Here is a 19,369-nt window from a genome sequence, read left to right as displayed (position 1 = left end):
GCCGGCTCCGCCCCCCCCGGCAGTTGGCGGGAGAACGCGGCCACCGCGGGGTGAGCGCGGGTAGAGGGGGGGTGCCGGTTTTGGGGGGGTCCTGAGGGGCCGGGGGGGTCCCGTGTGGGATTTTGGGGTCGAGGGGGTGTCTATGGGGGTGTCCCTACCCTCTAGGGGGGGTTTGGGGGGGCCCGGAGGGGTTGGGGGGTCCGGAGGGCCCTTGAGGGGGGGTCCGCGGCCGGGGAGGGGATATCTCTGAGGGGGTCGGTTTTCTCTGAGGGGAAAAGCGGGGCCGGGGGGGCCCTGAGGGACCGGGAGGGTCTGTGGGGGTGTCCCCAGCGTCTGGGGGGGGGGGGTTGGGGGGGCTCTGGGGGTCTGAGGGACGTTTGGGGGGGGGGGTTCTGAGGGGATGAGAGGGGTTGGGGGGGTCCCCGAGGGGATAAGAGCGGCTGGGGGGGGGGGGTCTATGGGGGTGTCCCCACCGTCTGGGGGGGGGTCCGTGGGGAGCCCGCAGCCTGGGGGGCATCAGAGGGGTCGAGAGGGGCTGAGGGGGGCTCTGGGGTGCTGGGGGGGGGGTTGAAGGGGCCTCCGGGGGGGGGTGGGGGTCCCTGAGGGGACAAATGGGGCTGGGGGCGTCCCCGCCGTCCGGGGGGGGTGTCCGTGAGGTCTTGGGGGGGGGGGGTTGGGGGTCCCTGGGGGTGTCCCCACCATCCAGAGGGGGGCTCTGAGGGGTTGGGGGGGGGGGGGGCTTGTGGGGGTCCCCGCTGTCCCGGGGGGTTTCTGAGGGGTCCGCGGGGGGGGGGGGGGGGGGCTCCCTGGGGGGGTCCTCGTGGTTTGGGGGTCCCTGAGGGGTCGTTGGGAGATGTGTGTGGGGGGGGCGATGCATCCCCATAAGCCCCTCCCCATGACACCCCCCCCCCACACTTTTTCTCTGCAGGATGGAGGGGAAGCGGCCGGGGGCGCTGGGGGTCGCCCCCCCCCGGGCGAAGCGCCTGCGGGGGGCGGCGGGGGGGGCCGAGGCCCCCTCCCAGTTCGAGGAGGAGCTGGCGCAGCTGGAGGAGATGGAGGCCGAGCTGGCGGCAGAGAGGGCGGCCGAGGAGACCCCCCCGGCCCCCGAGAGCCACCCCCTGGGTGAGTGCGGCTGGGGGTGCTGCTATGGGGCAGGGTAGGGGCGCGATGGGCAGGGCAGGGGGGCTGGGGGATGCTATGGGGCAAGATGGGGGTGCTGTGGGGCAGGCCAAGGGGGCTGGGGGGCAGGACAGGGAGGCTGGGGGGAGCTATGGGGCAGGACAGGTGTGCTAGAGGGTGCTATGGGGGAGGATGGGGGGCTGGGGGTTGCTATGGGGCAGGATGGGGGGGGCTGGGGATAGTATGGGGCAGGATGGGGGTGCTGTGGGGCAGGCCAAGGGGGCTGGGGGGCAGGACAGGGAGGCTGGGGGGAGCCATGGGGCAGGACAGGTGTGCTAGAGGGTGCTATGGGGGAGGATGGGCGGCTGGGGGTTGCTATGGGGCAGTACAGGAGGGCTGGGGGATGCTATGGGGCAGGATGGGGGGGGCTGGGGGATGCTATGGGGCAAGATGGGGGTGCTGTGGGGCAGGCCAAGGGGGCTGGGGGGCAGGACAGGGAGGCTGGGGGGAGCTATGGGGCAGGACAGGTATGTTGGAGGGTGCTATGGAGCAGGACAGGGAGGCTGGGGGGAGCTATGGGGCAGGACGGGGGGGCTGGGGGGTGCTATGGGGCAGGACAGGTGTGCTAGAGGGTGCTATGGGTCAGGACGGGGGGGCTGGGGGGTGCTATGGGGCAGTACAGGAGGGCTGGGGGGTGCTATGGGGCAGGGTGGGGGTGCTATGGGGCGGGGGGGGCTGTGGGGCAGGAGTGGGGGGCTGGGGATGCTATGGGGCAGGATGGGGGGGCTGGGGGGTGCTATGGGGTCCTATGGGGTGCCGTGGATCAATCAGGCTGTGGGTGCTGTGGGGCGCCGTGGGTGAGGTTGTGGGTCCTATGGGGCGCCGTGGGTCAGGCCGTGGGTCAGGCCGTGGGTCAGGCGGGTCTGTGCCCCCCAGGGAGCCTGTTCGTGGGGGAGGTGGACCCCAAGTGGCGGCGCCCGGCCCTGCCCCCGCAGCCCCCCGACCCCCTCAGCTTCCTGCAGCTCGACATCGACCACTACGTCGGTCAGAGACCCCCCCGGGACCCCCCCGTGGGACCCCCCCCACCCATGGGACCCTCCTGGGACCCCCCCCCCCCCCCCGAACCCCCCCCGGAACCCCACCCACAGTACCCCCCTCCCCCCACCCCTGGGTGCCCCCCCAGCACCCAGGGACCCCCACCCGCGGGACCCCCCCCACCCCTGGGACCCCCCACCCCTGGGACCCCCCACCCCTGGGACCCCCCACCCCTGGGACCCCCCCGCCCCCAACTCCCGGGACCCCCACCCATGGGACCCCCCCCCCCCCCCCCACTCTGGGACCCTCCCCACTCCCGGGACCCCCACCCATGGGACCCCCCCCCAGACACAGGACCCCCACCCATGGGTGCCCCCAGCACACTTGGGACCCCCCCACACTCCCAGGACCCCCCCCACCCCTCGAAGCCCCCACCCATGGGTTTCCCCCCCCCCCCCAGAACCCCTGGGACACCCACCCCCACCCCCCCCCCCCCCACGGGACCCCCCCAGCACCCCTCTGTCCCTGGGGGGGGCACCCAGACCCCTGTCTCTTGGAGCCGGGGGGGGGGGGGCATGAACGGGTCCCCCCAGCACCCCGGGGACCCTCTGGGGGGGGGCATCCGACCGCCTGCATCACCCGAGGGGGGGGGTGACACGGCTGTGCCCCCCCCCCCCCCCACACCTTTCCCCCCGCAGGGTCCCCCCTCCCCGGGATGCCGGGGCCACCCAGGGCCCCGTCCCCATCCTGCGCCTCTTCGGGGTGACGGGGGGGGGGCACAGCGTCTGCCTCCACGTCCACGGCTTCGCCCCCTACTTCTACGTCCTGGGCCCCCCCGGTGAGACACCCCCCCCCCGGGCACCCCCAGATCCCCCCCGACTCCCCTCGGGGACCCCCAAACCCCCCCATGGGCACCCAACTCCCCCCCAAGACCCCAAAACCCCCCCCGGGACCCCCAACCCCCCCCCAACTCCCCTTGGGGACCCCCAAAGCCCCCCCGGGGCCCTCAAACCCCCCCTGGACCCCAAAACCCCCCCGGGACCCCCAACCCCCCCCCCCAACTCCCCTTGGGGACCCCCAAAGCCCCCCCCCCGGCCACCCCCCAGAGCCCCCCCAACTCCCCTTGGAGACCCCCAAAGCCCCCCCGGGGGCCCTCAAAACCCCCCCAGGACCCCAAACCCCCCGGGACCCCCAACCCACCCCCAACTCCCCTTGGGGACCCCCAAAGACCCCCCGGGGGCCCCCCAAACCCCCCAACTTCCCTCGGGGACCCCCAAAGACCCCCCCCCGGGCACCCAACTCCCCCCAAGACCCCAAAACCCCCCCTGGGACCCCCAACCCCCCCCCCAACTCCCTTGGGGACCCCAAAGACCCCCCGGGGGCCCCCAACCCCCCCCACGGGCACCCCCAATCCCCCCCCCCTGGGCACCCAAACCCCCCAACTCCCCTTGGGCCCCCCAAACACCCCCCCCGGGGACCCCCAAACCCCCCTGGACCCCCCCGCGGGGACCCTTAAACCCCCCCAGGGATTCCCCCCCCCCCAAACCCCTTGGGGACGCCCAAACGCCCCCACACCCCCCCCGTGGCCCCCCCCAGTGCCCGCTAAAATCCCCCCCCCCCAATCTGTATGTGGGGATTCTCTGCTGGCTCGTACAGGGGTTGTGCTCCCCTGGCATTGGGGCGGGGGGGCGGGATATCAATCCCCCCCTACCCGCCCCTCCCTGTCGTCCCCCCCACCCCGGGGGGGGGCCGAACCCCCCCGTGACCCCCCCGCTTTTGCCCCCCCCGGCAGGCCTGGAGGCGCAGCACCTGGGGGAGCTGCAGCGGGAGCTGGACGCGGCGCTGCTGCGGGAGCTGCGGGGCAACAGGGAGGGGCTGAGCCGGGCCGTGCTGGAGCTGGAGCTGTGCCGCAAGCAGAGTGAGCGCCCCCCCGCGCCCCCCCGGGACCCCCCCGGACCCCCCCAGAACCCCTGAGCACCCCCCCCAACCCCAGCCGCATGTGGGGATTCTCTGGTGGCTCGTAGGAGGGTTGGGCACCCCTGGGTCATGGGGTGTCCGGGGGGTGCTGTGCCTCCCTGGGGTGTCCTGGGGGGTGCTGTGCCTCCCTGGGACCCCCCCGGACCCCCCAGGCCCCCCCAAACCCCCTGAGGCCCCCCCCAACCCCAGCCGCACGTGGGGATTCTCTGGTGGCTCGTAGGAGGGTTGGGCACCCCTGGGTCATGGGGTGTCCGGGGGGTGCTGTGCCTCCCTGGGGTGTCCTGGGGGGTGCTGTGCCTCCCTGGGACCCCCCCGGACCCCCCCAGGCCCCCCCAAACCCCCTGAGGCCCCCCCCAACCCCAGCCGCATGTGGGGATTCTCTGGTGGCTCGTAGGAGGGTTGGGCACCCCTGGGTCATGGGGTGTCCGGGGGGTGCTGTGCCTCCCTGGGGTGTCCTGGGGGGTGCTGTGCCTCCCTGGGACCCCCCCGGACCCCCCCAGGCCCCCCCAAACCCCCTGAGGCCCCCCCCAACCCCAGCCGCATGTGGGGATTCTCTGGTGGCTCGTAGGAGGGTTGGGCACCCCTGGGTCATGGGGTGTCCGGGGGGTGCTGTGCCTCCCTGGGGTGTCCTGGGGGGTGCTGTGCCTCCCTGGGGCCCCCCCGGACCCCCCAGGCCCCCCCGAACCCCCCCGAACCCCCTGAGCCCCCCCCCAACCCCAGCCGCATGTGGGGATTCTCAAGTGGCTTGTACGAGGGTTGGGCACCCCCAGATGATGGGGTGTCCTGGGGGGGGCGGGGGGCGTGCTGTGCCCCCCCAGTCCTGCCCCCATCCCTCCCAACTCTTCCCAGTGGTCCCCAACCCACCCCAGCTCCTTCCCAGTGCCTCCCAGTTCCCTCCCAGTGCACCCCCTGCCATACTGCAGTGCCTCCCAGTGCCCCCCAGTCCCTCCCAATGTCTCCCAGTTTCTTGCCAGTGACCCCCAGCCCCCCCCCCCAGTTCCCCCTATCCCTTCCCAGCCCCTCCCAGTCCCTCCCAGTGTCCCCCCCCCCAACCAAGTGCCTCCTGGGAGGGGGGTAACAGACATTTGGGCCCATCCCTCGTGTGGGGACCCCCCCCCCACCGGGCTGTGCAGCCCCCCAAGCGTTGGGGGGGGGGGGGGTTGGGGGTGCTGCTGACCCCCCCCCCCCCCTCCCTGGCCCCCCCCAGGCATGCTGGGCTACCAGGGCTCCCAGCGCTCCCTCTTCGTGCGGGTGGTGCTGGCCCTCCCCCGCCTGGTGGCCCCCGCCCGCCGGCTGCTGGAGCAGGGGCTGCGCTGGGGGGGGCTGGGCGTGCACCCCGCCCCCCCCTTCGAGGCCAACATCGACTTCGAGATCAGGTGGGGACCCCCCCCCCACCCCCCAGTCCCAAAATGCGCCCCCCCCCCCCCCGGGGTCCCCCCCATCCCCAAACTGGGCCCTGCGGCCCCCAAAATTGCCCCCCCAGGGTCCCAAACTGGCCCCTGGGGTGCGTCCGTGTCCCCCCCCCCCCCCAATCCCCTGGGGTGCCCAAACTGCCCCCCCCCCGGGTCCTCTCCTGTCCCCAGAGTGGCCCTTGGGGTCCCTCCGTGACCCCAAACTGCCCCCCCCCGGGGTCCTCTCCTGTCCCCAGAGTGGCCCTTGGGGTCCCTCCGTGACCCCAAACTGCCCCCCCCCCCCGGGGGCTCGTCTCCCACTGGGACCCCCATTTTGCCCCCCCCCCAGGGTCCCCGTCTCCTCTGTGGGGTCCCCCATTTGCCCCCCCAGGCCCCATCTCCCCCCTCAGGGCCCTCATTCCCCCCCCCCGCCCCGGGGTCTCCGCTCCCCCCCAGGGCCCCCAAACTGCCCCCCTCTCCTTCGTCCCCCCCCCCTCACACCCTGTGGCCCCCCCCAGGTTCATGGTGGACACGGGGCTGGTGGGGTGCTGCTGGGTGGAGGTGGAGAAGAGCCAGTACCGGCTGCGGGGGGCCCACCCCGGCGCCCCCCCCGGGCCCCCCCCGGCCTCCCTGTGCCAGCTGGAGGCGGACGTGAGCTGGGGGGGGCTGCGCAGTCACCCCCCCGAGGGGCCCTGGCTGGGGCTGCCCCCCCTCCGCATCCTCAGCTTCGACATCGAGTGCGCCGGCCGCAAGGGTGAGGGGCGCGGGGGGGGGCAGGAGGGACGAGGGACACGGGGACTTTGGGGGACATCACTGGGGGGGCAGGAGGGGGGGGGGACGACATCGGGGGGAGGAGGGATGGGGGACATCAGGGGGACGGGGGGACACAAGGGGACCATTAAGGGGGAGGAGGGATGGGGGACGGGGGGACACGGGGAGGACATGGGACATTGGGGGACGGGACACGGGGGGGACAGGGGGACACGGAGAGGACATGGGACATTGGGGGACACGGGGACATGGAGGGGGACGGGGGGGGACGGGGGGACAGAGGGACACGGGGAGGACATGGGACATTGGGGGACAGGGGGACACGGGGGGCCATGGGGGGGACAGGGGGACACGGGGAGGACATGGGACATTGGGGGACATGGGGACATGGGGGGGTAGAGGGACACAGGGACGTTGGGGGACATCAGGGGGACAGAAGGGACATTGGGGGGGCAGGAGGGACAAGGGACATGGGGACATGGGGGGGCATTGGGGGGCAGGGGGACACAGGGACATCGGGGGACATGGGGGGCACAGGAACGTCGGGGGAAAGGGGACATCGAGGGGGCAGGGGAACATGGGGGGACATGGGGACATTGGGGGGTACAGAAGGGACATGGGGACATGGGGGGGTCAGGGGGACGTCGGGGGGACGTCGGGACATTGGGGGGACAGGGGGGACATGGGGGGGCAGAGGGACACAGGGACGTTGGGGACATGGCGGGGACAGAAGGGACATCGGGGGGGCAGGAGGGATGGGGGACGTGGGGCGCAGGGGGAGATGGGGGCACGGAAGGGACACAGGGACATTGGGGGGGACACGGGGGGCAGGAGGGACACGGGGACGTTGGGGACATCGGGGGACAGAAGGGACATTGGGGGGGCAGGAGGGACAAGGGACACGGGGGGGGCAGAGGGACATGGGGGGGCAGGGGGGGCAGGGGGACGTTGGGGGACACTGGGGGCGGGGGGGGACGCGGGGACGTCGGGGCACAGAGGTGACCGTGGGGTGCGGGGGCGGGTGGGTGTCAGGGTGCCACATGGGGGGGGTGTCCCTGTCCCATGGGGGGGTGTGGGTGCCCCGGGGGGGTTTTGGGGTGCTGGGGGGGGTGTGTGGGTGCTGGGGGGGTTTGGGGTGCCACGGAGGGGTGTGGGTGCCATGGGGGGGGTGTGTGGGTGCCACGGGGGGGTGTCCTTGTCCCACGGGGGGTGTGTGGGTGCCATGGGGGGGTGTGTGGGGGGGTGTCCCTGTCCCGCAGGGGGTGTGTGGGTGCCACGGGGGGGGGGTGTGGGTGCCAGGGGGGTTTTGGGGTGCCACGGAGGGGTGTGGGTACCATGTGGGGGTGTGTGGGTGCCATGGGGGGCTTTGGGGTGCCATGGGGGGGCTTTGGGGTGCCGGGGGGGGTTGTGGGTGCCATGGGGGCATTTTGGGGTGCCCCAGGGGGTGTGTGGGTGCCACGGGGGGGGTGTGTGGGTGGCCATGTGGGGGTGTGTGGGTGCCATGGGGGGGCTTTGGGGTGCTGGGGGGGTTGTGGGTGCCATGGGGGCATTTTGGGGTGCCCCAGGGGGTGTGTGGGTGCCACGGGGGGGTGTGGGGGTGCCATGTGGGGGTGTGTGGGTGCCATGGGGGGCTTTGGGGTGCTGGGGGGGTTGTGGGTGCCATGGGGGCATTTTGGGGTGCCACAGGGGGTGTGTGGGTGCCACAGGGGGGTGTCCCTGTCCCGCAGGGGGCGTGTGGGTGCCCCGGGGGGGTGTGTGGGTGCCCCGGGGGGTGTCCCTGTCCCGCGGGGGGGTGCGGGGGTGTCACGGCTGTGTGTCCCCCCCCCAGGGGTGTTCCCCGAGGCGGAGCAGGACCCGGTGATCACGGTGGCGGGGGTGGTGCAGCGCCAGGGCGAGCGCGAGCCCTTCCTCCGCGCCGTCTTCACCCTCCTGCCCTGCGCCCCCATCCTGGGCTGCCGCGTCCTCAGCTTCCCCGCGAGGAGCAGCTGCTGCAGGTGGGGGGGCCGGGGGGGGGGCGGGGGGGGTCCTTGGGGGGGGACAGGGGGGGCGCCATGGGGAGGGCGGGGGTCCCAGAGGGGGGCACATCCTCAGCTTCCCCCCCCGAGGAGCAGCTGCTGCAGGTGGGGGGGCCGGGGGGGGGTCCGGGGGGGGCCGGGGGTCCCGGAAGGGGGGCATGTCCTCAGCTTCCCCCCCCCCGAGGAGCAGCTGCTGCAGGTGGGGGGCACGGGGGGGGTGGCCATGGGGTGGACAGGGGTCCCAGAGGGGGGGCGCATCCTCAGCTTCCCCCCCCAGGAGCAGCGGCTGCAGGTGGGGGGCGGGGGGGGTCCTGGGGGGGCACCATGGGCGGGCCGGGGGTCCCAGAGGGGGGGCGCATCCTCAGCTTCCCCCCCGAGGAGCAGCTGCTGCAGGTGGGGAGGCTGGGGGGGTCCTGGGGGGGGCGCCATGGGGGGGCGGGGGGTACCGGAGGTGGGGCGCATCCTCAGCTTCCCCCCGAGGAGCAGCTGCTGCAGGTGGGGGGTCCTGGGGGGGCCGGGGTTCCCAGAGGGGGGGCGCATCCTCAGCTTCCACCCCCGAGGAGCAGCTGCTGCAGGTGGGGGGGCCGGGGGGGGTCCTGGGGGGGCCGGGGTTCCCAGAGGGGGGGCGCATCCTCAGCTTCCCCCCCAAGGAGCAGCTGCTGCAGGTGGGGGGGCCGGGGGGGTCCTGGGAGGGTGCCATGGGGGGCGGGGGTCCCGGAGGGGGGGCGCATCCTCAGCTTCCCCCCCCCGAGGAGCAGGCTGCTGCAGGTGGGGGGGCCGGGGGGGCCGGGGGGGGTCCTGGGAGGGTGCCATGGGGGGCGGGGGTCCCGGAAGGGAGGCATGTCCTCAGCTTCCCCCCCCCGAGGAGCAGCTGCTGCAGGGTGGGGGGCACGGGGGGGGGGTGCCATGGGTGGACAGTGGTCCCAGAGGGGGGGCGCATCCTCAGCTTCCCCCCCCTGAAGAGCAGCTGCTGCAGGTGGGGGTTCTGGGGGGGCGCCATGGGGGGGCCAGGGTTCCCAGAGGGGGGGCCGCATCCTCAGCTTCCCCCCCAAGGAGCAGCTGCTGCAGGTGGGGGGGCCGGGGGGGTCCTGGGGGGGCCGGGGGTCCCGGGAAGGGGGGCATGTCCTCAGCTTCCCCCCCCGAGGAGCAGCTGCTGCAGGTGGGGGGCACGGGGGGGGGTGCCATGGGGGGGCCGGGGGTCCCAGAGGGGGGGCGCATCCTCAGCTTCCTCCCCCCGAGGAGCAGCTGCTGCAGGTGGGGGCACGGGGGGGGGTGCCATGGGGGGGCCGGGGGGTCCCAGAGGGGGGGCGCATCCTCAGCTTCCCCCCCCTGAAGAGCAGCTGCTGCAGGTGGGGGTTCTGGGGGGGCGCCATGGGGGGGCCAGGGTTCCCAGAGGGGGGGCGCATCCTCAGCTTCCCCCCGAGGAGGCAGCTGCTGCAGGTGGGGGGGCCGGGGGGGGACAGGGGGGGTCCTGGGGGGGCACCATGGCGGGGCTGGGGGTCCGGGAGAGGGGGCGCGTGCTCAGCTTCCCCCCCAAGGAGCAGCTGCTGCAGGTGGGGGGCCGGGGGGGACAGGGGGGTCCTGGGAGGGTGCCATGGGGGGGGCCGGGGGTCCCGGAGAGGGGGCGCATCCTCAGCTTCCCCCCCCCGAGGAGCAGCTGGCTGCAGGTGGGGGGGCTGGGGGGGTCCTGGGGGGGGCGCCATGGGGGGGTGGGGGGTCCCGGAGGTGGGGGCGCATCCTCAGCTTCCCCCCCCCGAGGAGCAGCTGCTGCAGGTGGGGGGGCACAGGGGGTCCCGGGGGGGGGGGCTGGGGGTGCCGTGGGGGGTTATGGGAGGACGGGGGGGCTGGGGTGTCACGAGGGGTCCTGGGGGTGGGCCTGGAGGGCTGTAAGGGGGTCCAGGGGGGACTTTAAGGGCTCTGGGGAGGGTCTTAGAGGGCTCTTAGGGGGCTGGGGGGGCCTTGGGGGTTTGGGGGTCCTGGGGGGGGGGTTATATGGGGCTTTGGGCCCCCCCCCGACCCCCCCCCGTGTGTGTCCCCCCCCCCCCCCCCCAGTCGTGGGCGGAGTTCGTGCGGGTCGTGGACCCCGACATCGTGACGGGCTACAACATCCAGAACTTCGACCTGCCCTACCTGCTGCACGCGCCCACGTCCTCAAGGTCTGCCCCACGGCGCCCCACGGCCCCGCCCACGGCCCAACCCCCAGCCCGCCCCACGGACCCCCAACCCACCCCACAGGCCCCATGGCCAGGCCCACGGTGCCCCGCAGACCCACGGCCAGACCACAACCTGCCCCACAGACCCCCAGACAGACCTATAGCCCGCCCCACAGGACCCCCAGCCAGCCCCATGTGCCCCGCAGACCCACGGCCTGTCCCACAGACCCCCAACCCGCCCCACAGACCTACAGCCCGCCCCACAGACCCCCAACCCGCCCCACAGACCCACAACCTGCCCCACGGACCCCCAGACAGACCTATAGCCCGCCCCACAGACCCCCAGCCAGCCCCACAGTGCCCCACAGACCCACAGCCTGTCCCACAGACCCCCAACCCGCCCCACAGACCTACAGCCCGCCCCACAGACCCCCAACCCGCCCCACAGACCCACAACCTGCCCCACGGACCCCCAGACAGACCTATAGCCCGCCCCACAGACCCCCAGCCAGCCCCACGGTGCCCTGCAGACCCACGGCCAGACCCACAGCCTGCCCCATGGACCCCCAGACAGACCTATAGCCCGCCCCACAGACCCCCAGCCAGCCCCACGGTGCCCCGCAGACCCATGGCCAGACCCACAGCCTACCCCACGGACCTCCAGACAGACCTATAGCCCGCCCCACAGACCCCCAACCCGCCCCACAGACCCACAGCCCGCCCCACAGACCCACAACCTGCCCCACGGACCCACAGACCCCCAACCCGCCCCACAGACCCACAGGCTGTCCCACAGACCCACAGCCTGTCCCACGGACCCCCGCAGCCTGACCCACGGCCCACCCCAAGGACCCACGGCCCACCCCACAGACCCCCAACCTGCCCCATGGAGCCACAGCCAGACCCTCAACCTGCCCCATGGACCCCCAACCCATCCCATGCTGCTCCAGACCCCAACTCCCCCGTTGTCCCCTCAGCCCCCCAAGTCCCCACATTGCTCCCCAGCCCCACACTCCCCCCATGGCCCCCCAGCCCCCCAGCTCCCCCATTGTCCCCTCAGCCCCACACGTCCCCACGTTGCTCCCCAGCCCCACACTCCCCCCATGGCCCCCCAGCTCCCCAACTCCCCCATTGTCCCCTCAGCCCCACACGTCCCCACGTTGCTCTCCAGCCCCACACTCCCCCCATGGCCCCCCAGCCCCCCAACTCCCCCATTGTCCCCTCAGCCCCACACGTCCCCACGTTGCTCCCCAGCCCCACACTCCCCCCATGGCCCCCCAGCCCCCCAACTCCCCCATTGTCCCCTCAGCCCCACACGTCCCCACGTTGACCCCCAGCCCCACACTCCCCCCATGGCCCCCCAGCCCCCCAACTCCCCCATTGTCCCCTCAGCCCCACACGTCCCCACGTTGCTCCCCAGCCCCACACTCCCCCCATGGCCCCCCAGCCCCCCAACTCCCCCATTGTCCCCTCAGCCCCACACGTCCCCACGTTGACCCCCAGCCCCACACTCCCCCCATGGCCCCCCAGCCCCCCAACTCCCCCATTGTCCCCTCAGCCCCACACGTCCCCACGTTGCTCCCCAGCCCCACACTCCCCCCATGGCCCCCCAGCCCCCCAACTCCCCCATTGTCCCCTCAGCCCCACACGTCCCCACGTTGCTCTCCAGCCCCACACTCCCCCCATGGCCCCCCAGCCCCCCAACTCCCCCATTGTCCCCTCAGCCCCACACGTCCCCACGTTGACCCCCAGCCCCACAACTCCCCCCTGCCCCCCAGGTGGACTCCTTCCCCTTCCTGGGCCGCATCCGGGGCCGGCGCACGGTGGTTCGGGACTCGGCCTTCCAGTCCCGGCAGCTGGGCCGGCGGGAGAGCAAGGTGGTGGCCACCGAGGGCAGGGTGACGCTGGACCTGCTGCAGGTACGGGGGGGCCACGGGGCGGGGGGGGTTCCTGGGGGTCCTTGGGGGGTCTGTGGGGGGGTCCTGGGGGGCTGTGGGGTCCATGGAGGGTGGGGGGGGGGGTCCTGGGTGAGTCCATGGGGGGCTATGGGGGTCCTGGGGGGCTGTGGGGTCCATGGAGGGGGGCGGGGGGTCCTGGGGGGGGGACTATGGGGGTCCTGGGGGGGGCTGTGGGGTCCATAGAGGGTGGGGGGGGTCCTGGGCGAGTCCATGGGGGGCTGTGGGGTCCATGGGGAGTGGTGGGGGGGTCCTGGGGGTGCCATGGGGGGGTCTATGGGGTGCCATGGGGGGTGGTGGGGGTCCTGGGGGGGCTGTGGGGTCCGTGGGGGGGTCCTGGGGGAGTCCATGGGGGGCTATGGGGGTCTTGGGGGGCTGTGGGGTCTGTGGGGGGGGTCCATGGGGGTCCTGGGGGGGGGCTCTGGGGAGATGTTTGGGCTGTGAGGGGGTGTTGGGGTCCCGGGGGGGGTCGGTGCCTGAAGGGGGGTCTCGGGGGGGGTTGTTGGGGTCCCAGGGGGGGTCGGTGCCTGACGGGGGTCGCGGGGGGGGGTGTTGGGGTCCCGGGGGGGGGTCGGTGCCTGACGGGGGGTCTCGGGGGGGAGTGTTGGGGTCCCGGGGGGGGTCGGTGCCTGATGGGGGGTCTCAGGGGGGGAGTGTTGGGGTCCCGGGGGGGGTCGGTGCCTGATGGGGGGTCTCGGGGGGGGAGTGTTGGGGTCCCGGGGGGGGGTCGGTGCCTGACGGGGGTCGCGGGGGGGCAGGTGCTGCTGCGGGAGCACAAGCTCCGCTCCTACACCCTCAACGCCGTCAGCGCCCACTTCCTGCACGAGCAGAAGGAGGACGTGCCCCACGGCATCATCACCGACCTCCAGGTGTGGGGCCGGGGGGTCCCGGGGGGCCGGGGGCGCCCCACGGCATCATCACCGACCTCCAGGTGTGGGGCCGGGGGGTCCCGGGGGGCCGGGGGCGCCCCACGGCATCATCACCGACCTCCAGGTGTGGGGCCGGGGGGTCCCGGGGGGCCGGGGGCGCCCCACGGCATCATCACCGACCTCCAGGTGTGGGGCCGGGGGGTCCCGGGGGGCCGGGGGCGCCCCACGGCATCATCACCGACCTCCAGGTGTGGGGCCGGGGGGTCCCGGGGGGCCGGGGGCGCCCCACGGCATCATCACCGACCTCCAGGTGTGGGGCCGGGGGGTCCCGGGGGGCCGGGGGCGCCCCACGGCATCATCACCGACCTCCAGGTGTGGGGCCGGGGGGGTCCCGAGGGGCCGGGGGCGCCCCACGGCATCATCACCGACCCCCAGGTGTGGGGCCGGGGGGTCCCGGGGGGCCGGGGGCGCCCCACGGCATCATCACCGACCTCCAGGTGTGGGGCCGGGGGGTCCCGGGGGGCCGGGGGCGCCCCACGGCATCATCACCGACCTCCAGGTGTGGGGCCGGGGGGTCCCGGGGGGCCGGGGGCGCCCCACGGCATCATCACCGACCTCCAGGTGTGGGGCCGGGGGGTCCCGGGGGGCCGGGGGCGCCCCACGGCATCATCACCGACCTCCAGGTGTGGGGCCGGGGGGTCCCGGGGGGCCGGGGGCGCCCCACGGCATCATCACCGACCTCCAGGTGTGGGGCCGGGGGGTCCCGGGGGGCCGGGGGTGCCCCACGGCATCGTCACCGACCTCCAGGTGTGGGGCCGGGGGGTCCCGGGGGGCCGGGGGTGCCCCACGGCATCATCACCGACCTCCAGGTGTGGGGCCGGGGGGGTCCCGGGGGGCCGGGGGTGCCCCACGGCATCGTCACCGACCCCCAGGTGTGGGGCCGGGGGGGTCCTGGGGGGCTGTGTCTCCTGCCGTGGCCCCCATGTGCTCCCCCCAATGTCCCCCCCTGTCCCCGAAGTCCCCTCGTGTCCCCCTGTGCCCCCCCCACGTCCCTGCCCTGTGTCCCCGTGTCCCCTCCGTGTCCCCCCCGTGTCCCCCCCATGTCCCCAAGGTGTCCCCAGTGTCCCCAATGTCCCCAGAACGGGTCGGAGCAGACGTGGCACCGCCTGCCTGAAGGACACTGTCCCCCCGTGTGTCCCCATGTGTCCCCTGTCCCAGCCCTGTGTCCCCATGTCCCCATGTCCCCAATGTCCCCAAGGTGTCCCCAATGTCCCCAATGTCCCCGCTGTCCCCAGAACGGGTCGGAGCAGACGCGCCGCCGCCTGGCCGTGTACTGCCTGAAGGACACTGTCCCCCCGTGTGTCCCCATGTGTCCCCTGTCCCAGCCCTGTGTCCCCATGTCCCCATGTCCCCAATGTCCCCAACGTGTCCCCGCTGTCCCCAGAACGGGTCGGAGCAGACGCGCCGCCGCCTGGCCGTGTACTGCCTGAAGGACACTGTCCCCCCGTGTGTCCCCGTGTCCCCCCTGTCCCAGCCCTGTGTCCCCACGTCCCCATGTCCCCAATGTCCCCAATGTCCCCAAGGTGTCCCCAATGTCCCCAACGTGTCCCCGCTGTCCCCAGAACGGGTTGGAGCAGACGCGCTGCCGCCTGGCCGTGTACTGCCTGAAGGACACTGTCCCCCCGTGTGTCCCCATGTGTCCCCTGTCCCAGCCCTGTGTCCCCACGTCCCCATGTCCCCAATGTCCCCAATGTCCCCAATGTCCCCAAGGTGTCCCCAATGTCCCCGATGTCCCCGCTGTCCCCAGAACGGGTCGGAGCAGACGCGCCGCCGCCTGGCCGTGTACTGCCTGAAGGACACTGTCCCCCCGTGTGTCCCCGTGTGCCCCCCGTCCCAGCCCTGTGTCCCCATGTCCCCATGTCCCCAATGTCCCCAAGGTGTCCCCAGTGTCCCCAACGTGTCCCCGCTGTCCCCAGAACGGGTCGGAGCAGACGCGCCGCCGCCTGGCCGTGTACTGCCTGAAGGACGCCTTCCTGCCGCTGCGGCTGCTGGAGAAGCTGATGGTGGTGGTGACGCAGGTGGAGATGGCCCGTGTCACCGGCGTCCCCCTCAGCTACCTGCTGGCCCGGGGACAACAGGTCAAGGTGGTGTCCCAGCTCCTGCGGCAGGTCAGAGGGGACGGGGGGACACCGGGAGGGATGGGGGGGGGACAAGGGACTCAGGGATGGGGACAGGGGGCCACCGGGAGGGACACAGGGAGGGACAGGGGACACAGGGATGGGGACACTGGGCCATCAAGGGACACAGGGATGGGGACAGGGGGCCACCAGGAGGGACAGGGGACACGGGGATGGGGACAGGGACCACCAGGGGGGACAAGGGACACAGGGGTGGGGACAGGGGGCAATCAAGGGACATGGGGGTGGGGACAGGGGCCACCAGGAGGGACATGGGGGGGACATGGGGCCACCAGGAGGGACAGGGGACATGGGGATGGGGACAGGGGCCACCAGGGGGGACATGGGGGGGACATGGGGCCACCAGGAGGGACAGGGGACACGGGGATGGGGACAGGGGGCCACCAGGGGGGACAAGGGACACAGGGGTGGGGACAGGGGGCCATCAAGGGACACGGGGGTGGGGACAGGGACCACCAGGAGGGACATGGGGGGGACATGGGGCACAGGGATGGGGACAGGGGGACGCGGGGGGGGGACACGTGGGGGGACACGGGGCCACCAGGAGGGCCCTGGCCGAGGGACGCGGGGATGTGGCCACCGTGAGGGCCCTGGGGGGGGTCCGTGTGGCTGCCGGGGGGGGACGTGGGGGGGGGTGACGCCGCCGGGGGTGACGCCGGGTGCCACACCGGGGGTGTCCCCGCTGTCCCCCCCGTGCCAGGCCATGCACGAGGACCTGCTGATGCCGGTGGTGAAGGCCGAGGGGGGGGAGGACTACGAGGGGGCCACCGTCATCGAGCCCCTCAAGGGGTCAGCACCTGCCCTGCCCCCCCCCGGGACCCCCCTGTGACCCCTCGTGACCCCCCTGTGACCCCTCATGGTCCCCCTGACACCCCCCCCCCCCAATTTTGGCCCCCATGATGCCCCCTGTGACCCCTCGTGACCCCCCCTGTGACCCCCCCCATGATCCTGGTGACCCCCATGACCCCCCTTGACCCCCCTGTGACCCCTCATGACCCCTTGTAGTCCCTTGACCTCTTGTGACCCCTTTGTGACCCCTTTGTGACCCTGTGACCCCTGTGGCTCCCTGTGACCCTCATGGGCCCCGTGACCTCCCTGACCCTCCGTGACCCCTGTGACCCCTCGTCACCCCTCTTTGACCCCCCTTATGACCCCAGTGACCTTCCATGACCCCTGTGACCCTCATAAGCCCTGTGACCCCCCTGACCTCGCTGACCCTCCACGACCCCTGTGACCCCATGACCCCGTGACCCCCAGGACCCTGTGACCCCTCATCACCCCTCTGTGACCCCCAGTGACCTTCCATGACCCCTGTGACCCTCCATGACCCCTGTGACCTTCCGTGACCCCTGTGACCCTCATAAACCCTGTGACCCCCCTGACCTCACTGACCCCCTGTGACCTCTCGTCACCCCTCTGTGACCCCCCCTTGTGACCCCCAGTGACCCTCCATGACCCCTGTGACCCCCTGTGACCTTCCATGACCCCCTGTGACCCCCGTGACTCCCTGTGACCCTCATAAACCCTGTGACCCCCCTGGCCCTCCGTGACCCCTGTGACCCCCCTGACTCCTCATGACCCCTGTGACCCCTTGTCACCCCTGTGACCCCCCCTTATGACCCCTGTGACCCTCCACGACCCCTGTGACCCCCCGTGACCCCCCTGACTCCTCATGACCCCTGTGACCCCTGTGGCCCTGTGACCCCCCTTATGACCCCTGTGACCCTCCATGACCCCCGTGACCCCCTGTGACCCCCATGACCCCTGTGACCCCCCGTGACCCCCCTGACTCCTCATGACCCCTGTGACCCCCGTGGCCCTGTGACCCCTCGTCACCCCTGTGATCCCCCTTATGACCCCTGTGACCCCCCGTGACCCCTGTGACCCCCTGCCCCCCCGTGACCCCTGTGACCCTCAGAGGCCCCGTGCCCCCCCGGCCTCGGTGCCCCCTGTGCCCTGTGTGCCCCCCCCCGCGCCCTGTGTGACCCCCCCGTGCCCTGTGTGACCCCCCTGTGCCCTGTGTGACCCCCCCGTGCCCTGTGTGACCCCCCCTGTGCCCTGTGTGACTCCCCCCGCGCCCTGTGTGACCCCCCCGTGCCCTGTGTGCCCCCCCTGTGCCCTGTGTGACCCCCCCGCGCCCTGTGTGACCCCCTCGTGCCCTGTGTGACCCCCCCGCGCCCTGTGTGACCCCCCCGCGCCCTGTGTGACTCCCCCCTGTGCCCTGTGTGACCCCCCCGTGCCCCCTGTGCCCTGTGTGACCCCCCCATGCCCTGTGTGACCCCCCCTGTGCCCTGTGTGCCCCCCCCCGCGCCCTGTGTGACCCCCACGTGCCCTGTGTGACCCCCCCCATGCCCTGTGTGACCCCCCCGTGCCCTGTGTGACCCCCCCCATGCCCTGTGTGACCCCCCTGTGCCCTGTGTGACCCCCCCGTGCCCTGTGTGACCCCCCTGCGCCCTGTGTGCCCCCCCCGTGCCCTGTGTGCCCCCCCCGTGCCCTGTGTGACCCCCCCGTGCCCTGTGTGCCCCCCCCCGTGCCCTGTGTGACCCCCCCTGCGCCCTGTGTGACCCCCCTGTGCCCTGTGTGACCCCCTCACACCCTGTGTGACCCCCCCCATGCCCTGTGTGCCCCCCCCGTGCCCTGTGTGACCCCCCTGTGCCCTGTGTGCCCCCCCCCGCGCCCTGTGTGACCCCCCTGTGCCCTGTGTGACCCCCCCCTGTGCCCTGTGTGCCCCCCCCCCATGCCCTGTGTGCCCCCCCCGTGCCCTGTGTGACCCCCCCCGTGCCCTGTGTGACCCCCCCGCGCCCTGTGTGACCCCCCCCGCGCCCTGTGTGACCCCCCCCTGCGCCCTGTGTGACCCCCTCGTGCCCTGTGTGACCCCCCCGTGCCCTGTGTGACCCCCCCGTGCCCCCTGTGCCCTGTGTGCCCCCCCCCGCGCCCTGTGTGACCCCCCCGCGCCCCGTGTGACCCCCCCGCCCCCCCGCAGGTACTACGACGTGCCCATCGTGACGCTGGATTTCTCCTCCCTCTACCCCTCCATCATGATGGCCCACAACCTCTGCTACACCACCCTGCTGCCCCCCGGCGCCGCCCCCCGCCTCGGGTGCGCGGGGGCACGGGGGGGGCACTGGGGGCACTGGGAGGGGATGGGAGGGAACTGGGGGGGAACTGGGGGGGACTGGGAGGGGATGGGAGGGAACTGGAGGGGAACTGGGGGGGACTGGGAGGGGATGGGAGGGAACTGGGGGGGAACTGGGGGGACTAGGAGGGGATGGGGGGGCACGGGGGGGGGACTGTGAGGGGATGGGGGGCACTGGGGGGGACTGGAGGGGATGGGAGGGAACTGGGGGGGACTGGGAGGGGATGTTGGGGCACTGGGGGGAACTGGGAGGGGATGGGGAGGCACTGGGGGGGCACTGGAGGGGACTGAGAGGGGATGGGGGGGAACTGGGGGGATACTGGGAGGGGATGGGGAGGCACTGGGGGGGGCTGGGGGGAACTGGGGGGGATGGGGAGGTACTGGGGGGGCACTGGGGGGGGATGGGGGGCACTGGGGGGAACTGGGTGGGGATGGGGGGGCACTAGGGGGGCACTGGGAGGGGATGGGGGGCACTGGGGGGAACTGCGGGGGAATTGGGGGGCACTGGGGGGGCACTGGGAGGGGATGGGGGGCACTGGGGGGAACTGGGGGGGGATGGGGAGGCACTGAGGGGGCACTAGAGGGGACTGGGAGGGGATGGGGAGGCACTGGGGGGGATGGGGAGGCACTGGAGGGGACTGGGAGGGGATGGGGAGGCACTGGGGGGAACTGGGGGGGGGATGGGAGGGGATGGAGGGCACTGGGAGAGGATGGGGGGCACTGGGGGGAACTGGGGGGGGATGGGGAGCC

At 73.6% G+C, this 19,369-nt stretch overlaps 1 protein-coding gene across 1 annotated transcript in view; it reads left to right on the top strand.

Annotated features, from left to right (window-relative positions):
• Window positions 1–19,369, top strand: part of POLD1 (DNA polymerase delta 1, catalytic subunit) — a 42,993-nt gene continuing 23,624 nt past the window's right edge. The window contains 17 exon segments of the mRNA XM_074572125.1: window positions 1–50; window positions 929–1,122; window positions 2,056–2,163; window positions 2,853–2,876; window positions 2,879–2,992; window positions 3,947–4,072; window positions 5,339–5,507; window positions 6,041–6,276; window positions 8,122–8,262; window positions 8,265–8,287; window positions 10,361–10,442; window positions 10,445–10,464; window positions 12,240–12,380; window positions 13,175–13,285; window positions 15,262–15,453; window positions 16,184–16,272; window positions 18,467–18,583. Coding sequence (XP_074428226.1) covers window positions 930–1,122; window positions 2,056–2,163; window positions 2,853–2,876; window positions 2,879–2,992; window positions 3,947–4,072; window positions 5,339–5,507; window positions 6,041–6,276; window positions 8,122–8,262; window positions 8,265–8,287; window positions 10,361–10,442; window positions 10,445–10,464; window positions 12,240–12,380; window positions 13,175–13,285; window positions 15,262–15,453; window positions 16,184–16,272; window positions 18,467–18,583 — 1,886 coding nt within the window. The 5' untranslated portion in view covers window positions 1–50; window position 929.

Source organism: Larus michahellis, unplaced genomic scaffold (genome assembly GCF_964199755.1).
Source record: "Larus michahellis unplaced genomic scaffold, bLarMic1.1 SCAFFOLD_414, whole genome shotgun sequence".
NCBI classification, from domain to species: Eukaryota; Metazoa; Chordata; class Aves; order Charadriiformes; family Laridae; genus Larus; species Larus michahellis.
The sequence above is the reverse complement of the archived record's forward strand: the minus strand, read 5'-3'. Positions and strand labels throughout refer to the sequence as shown.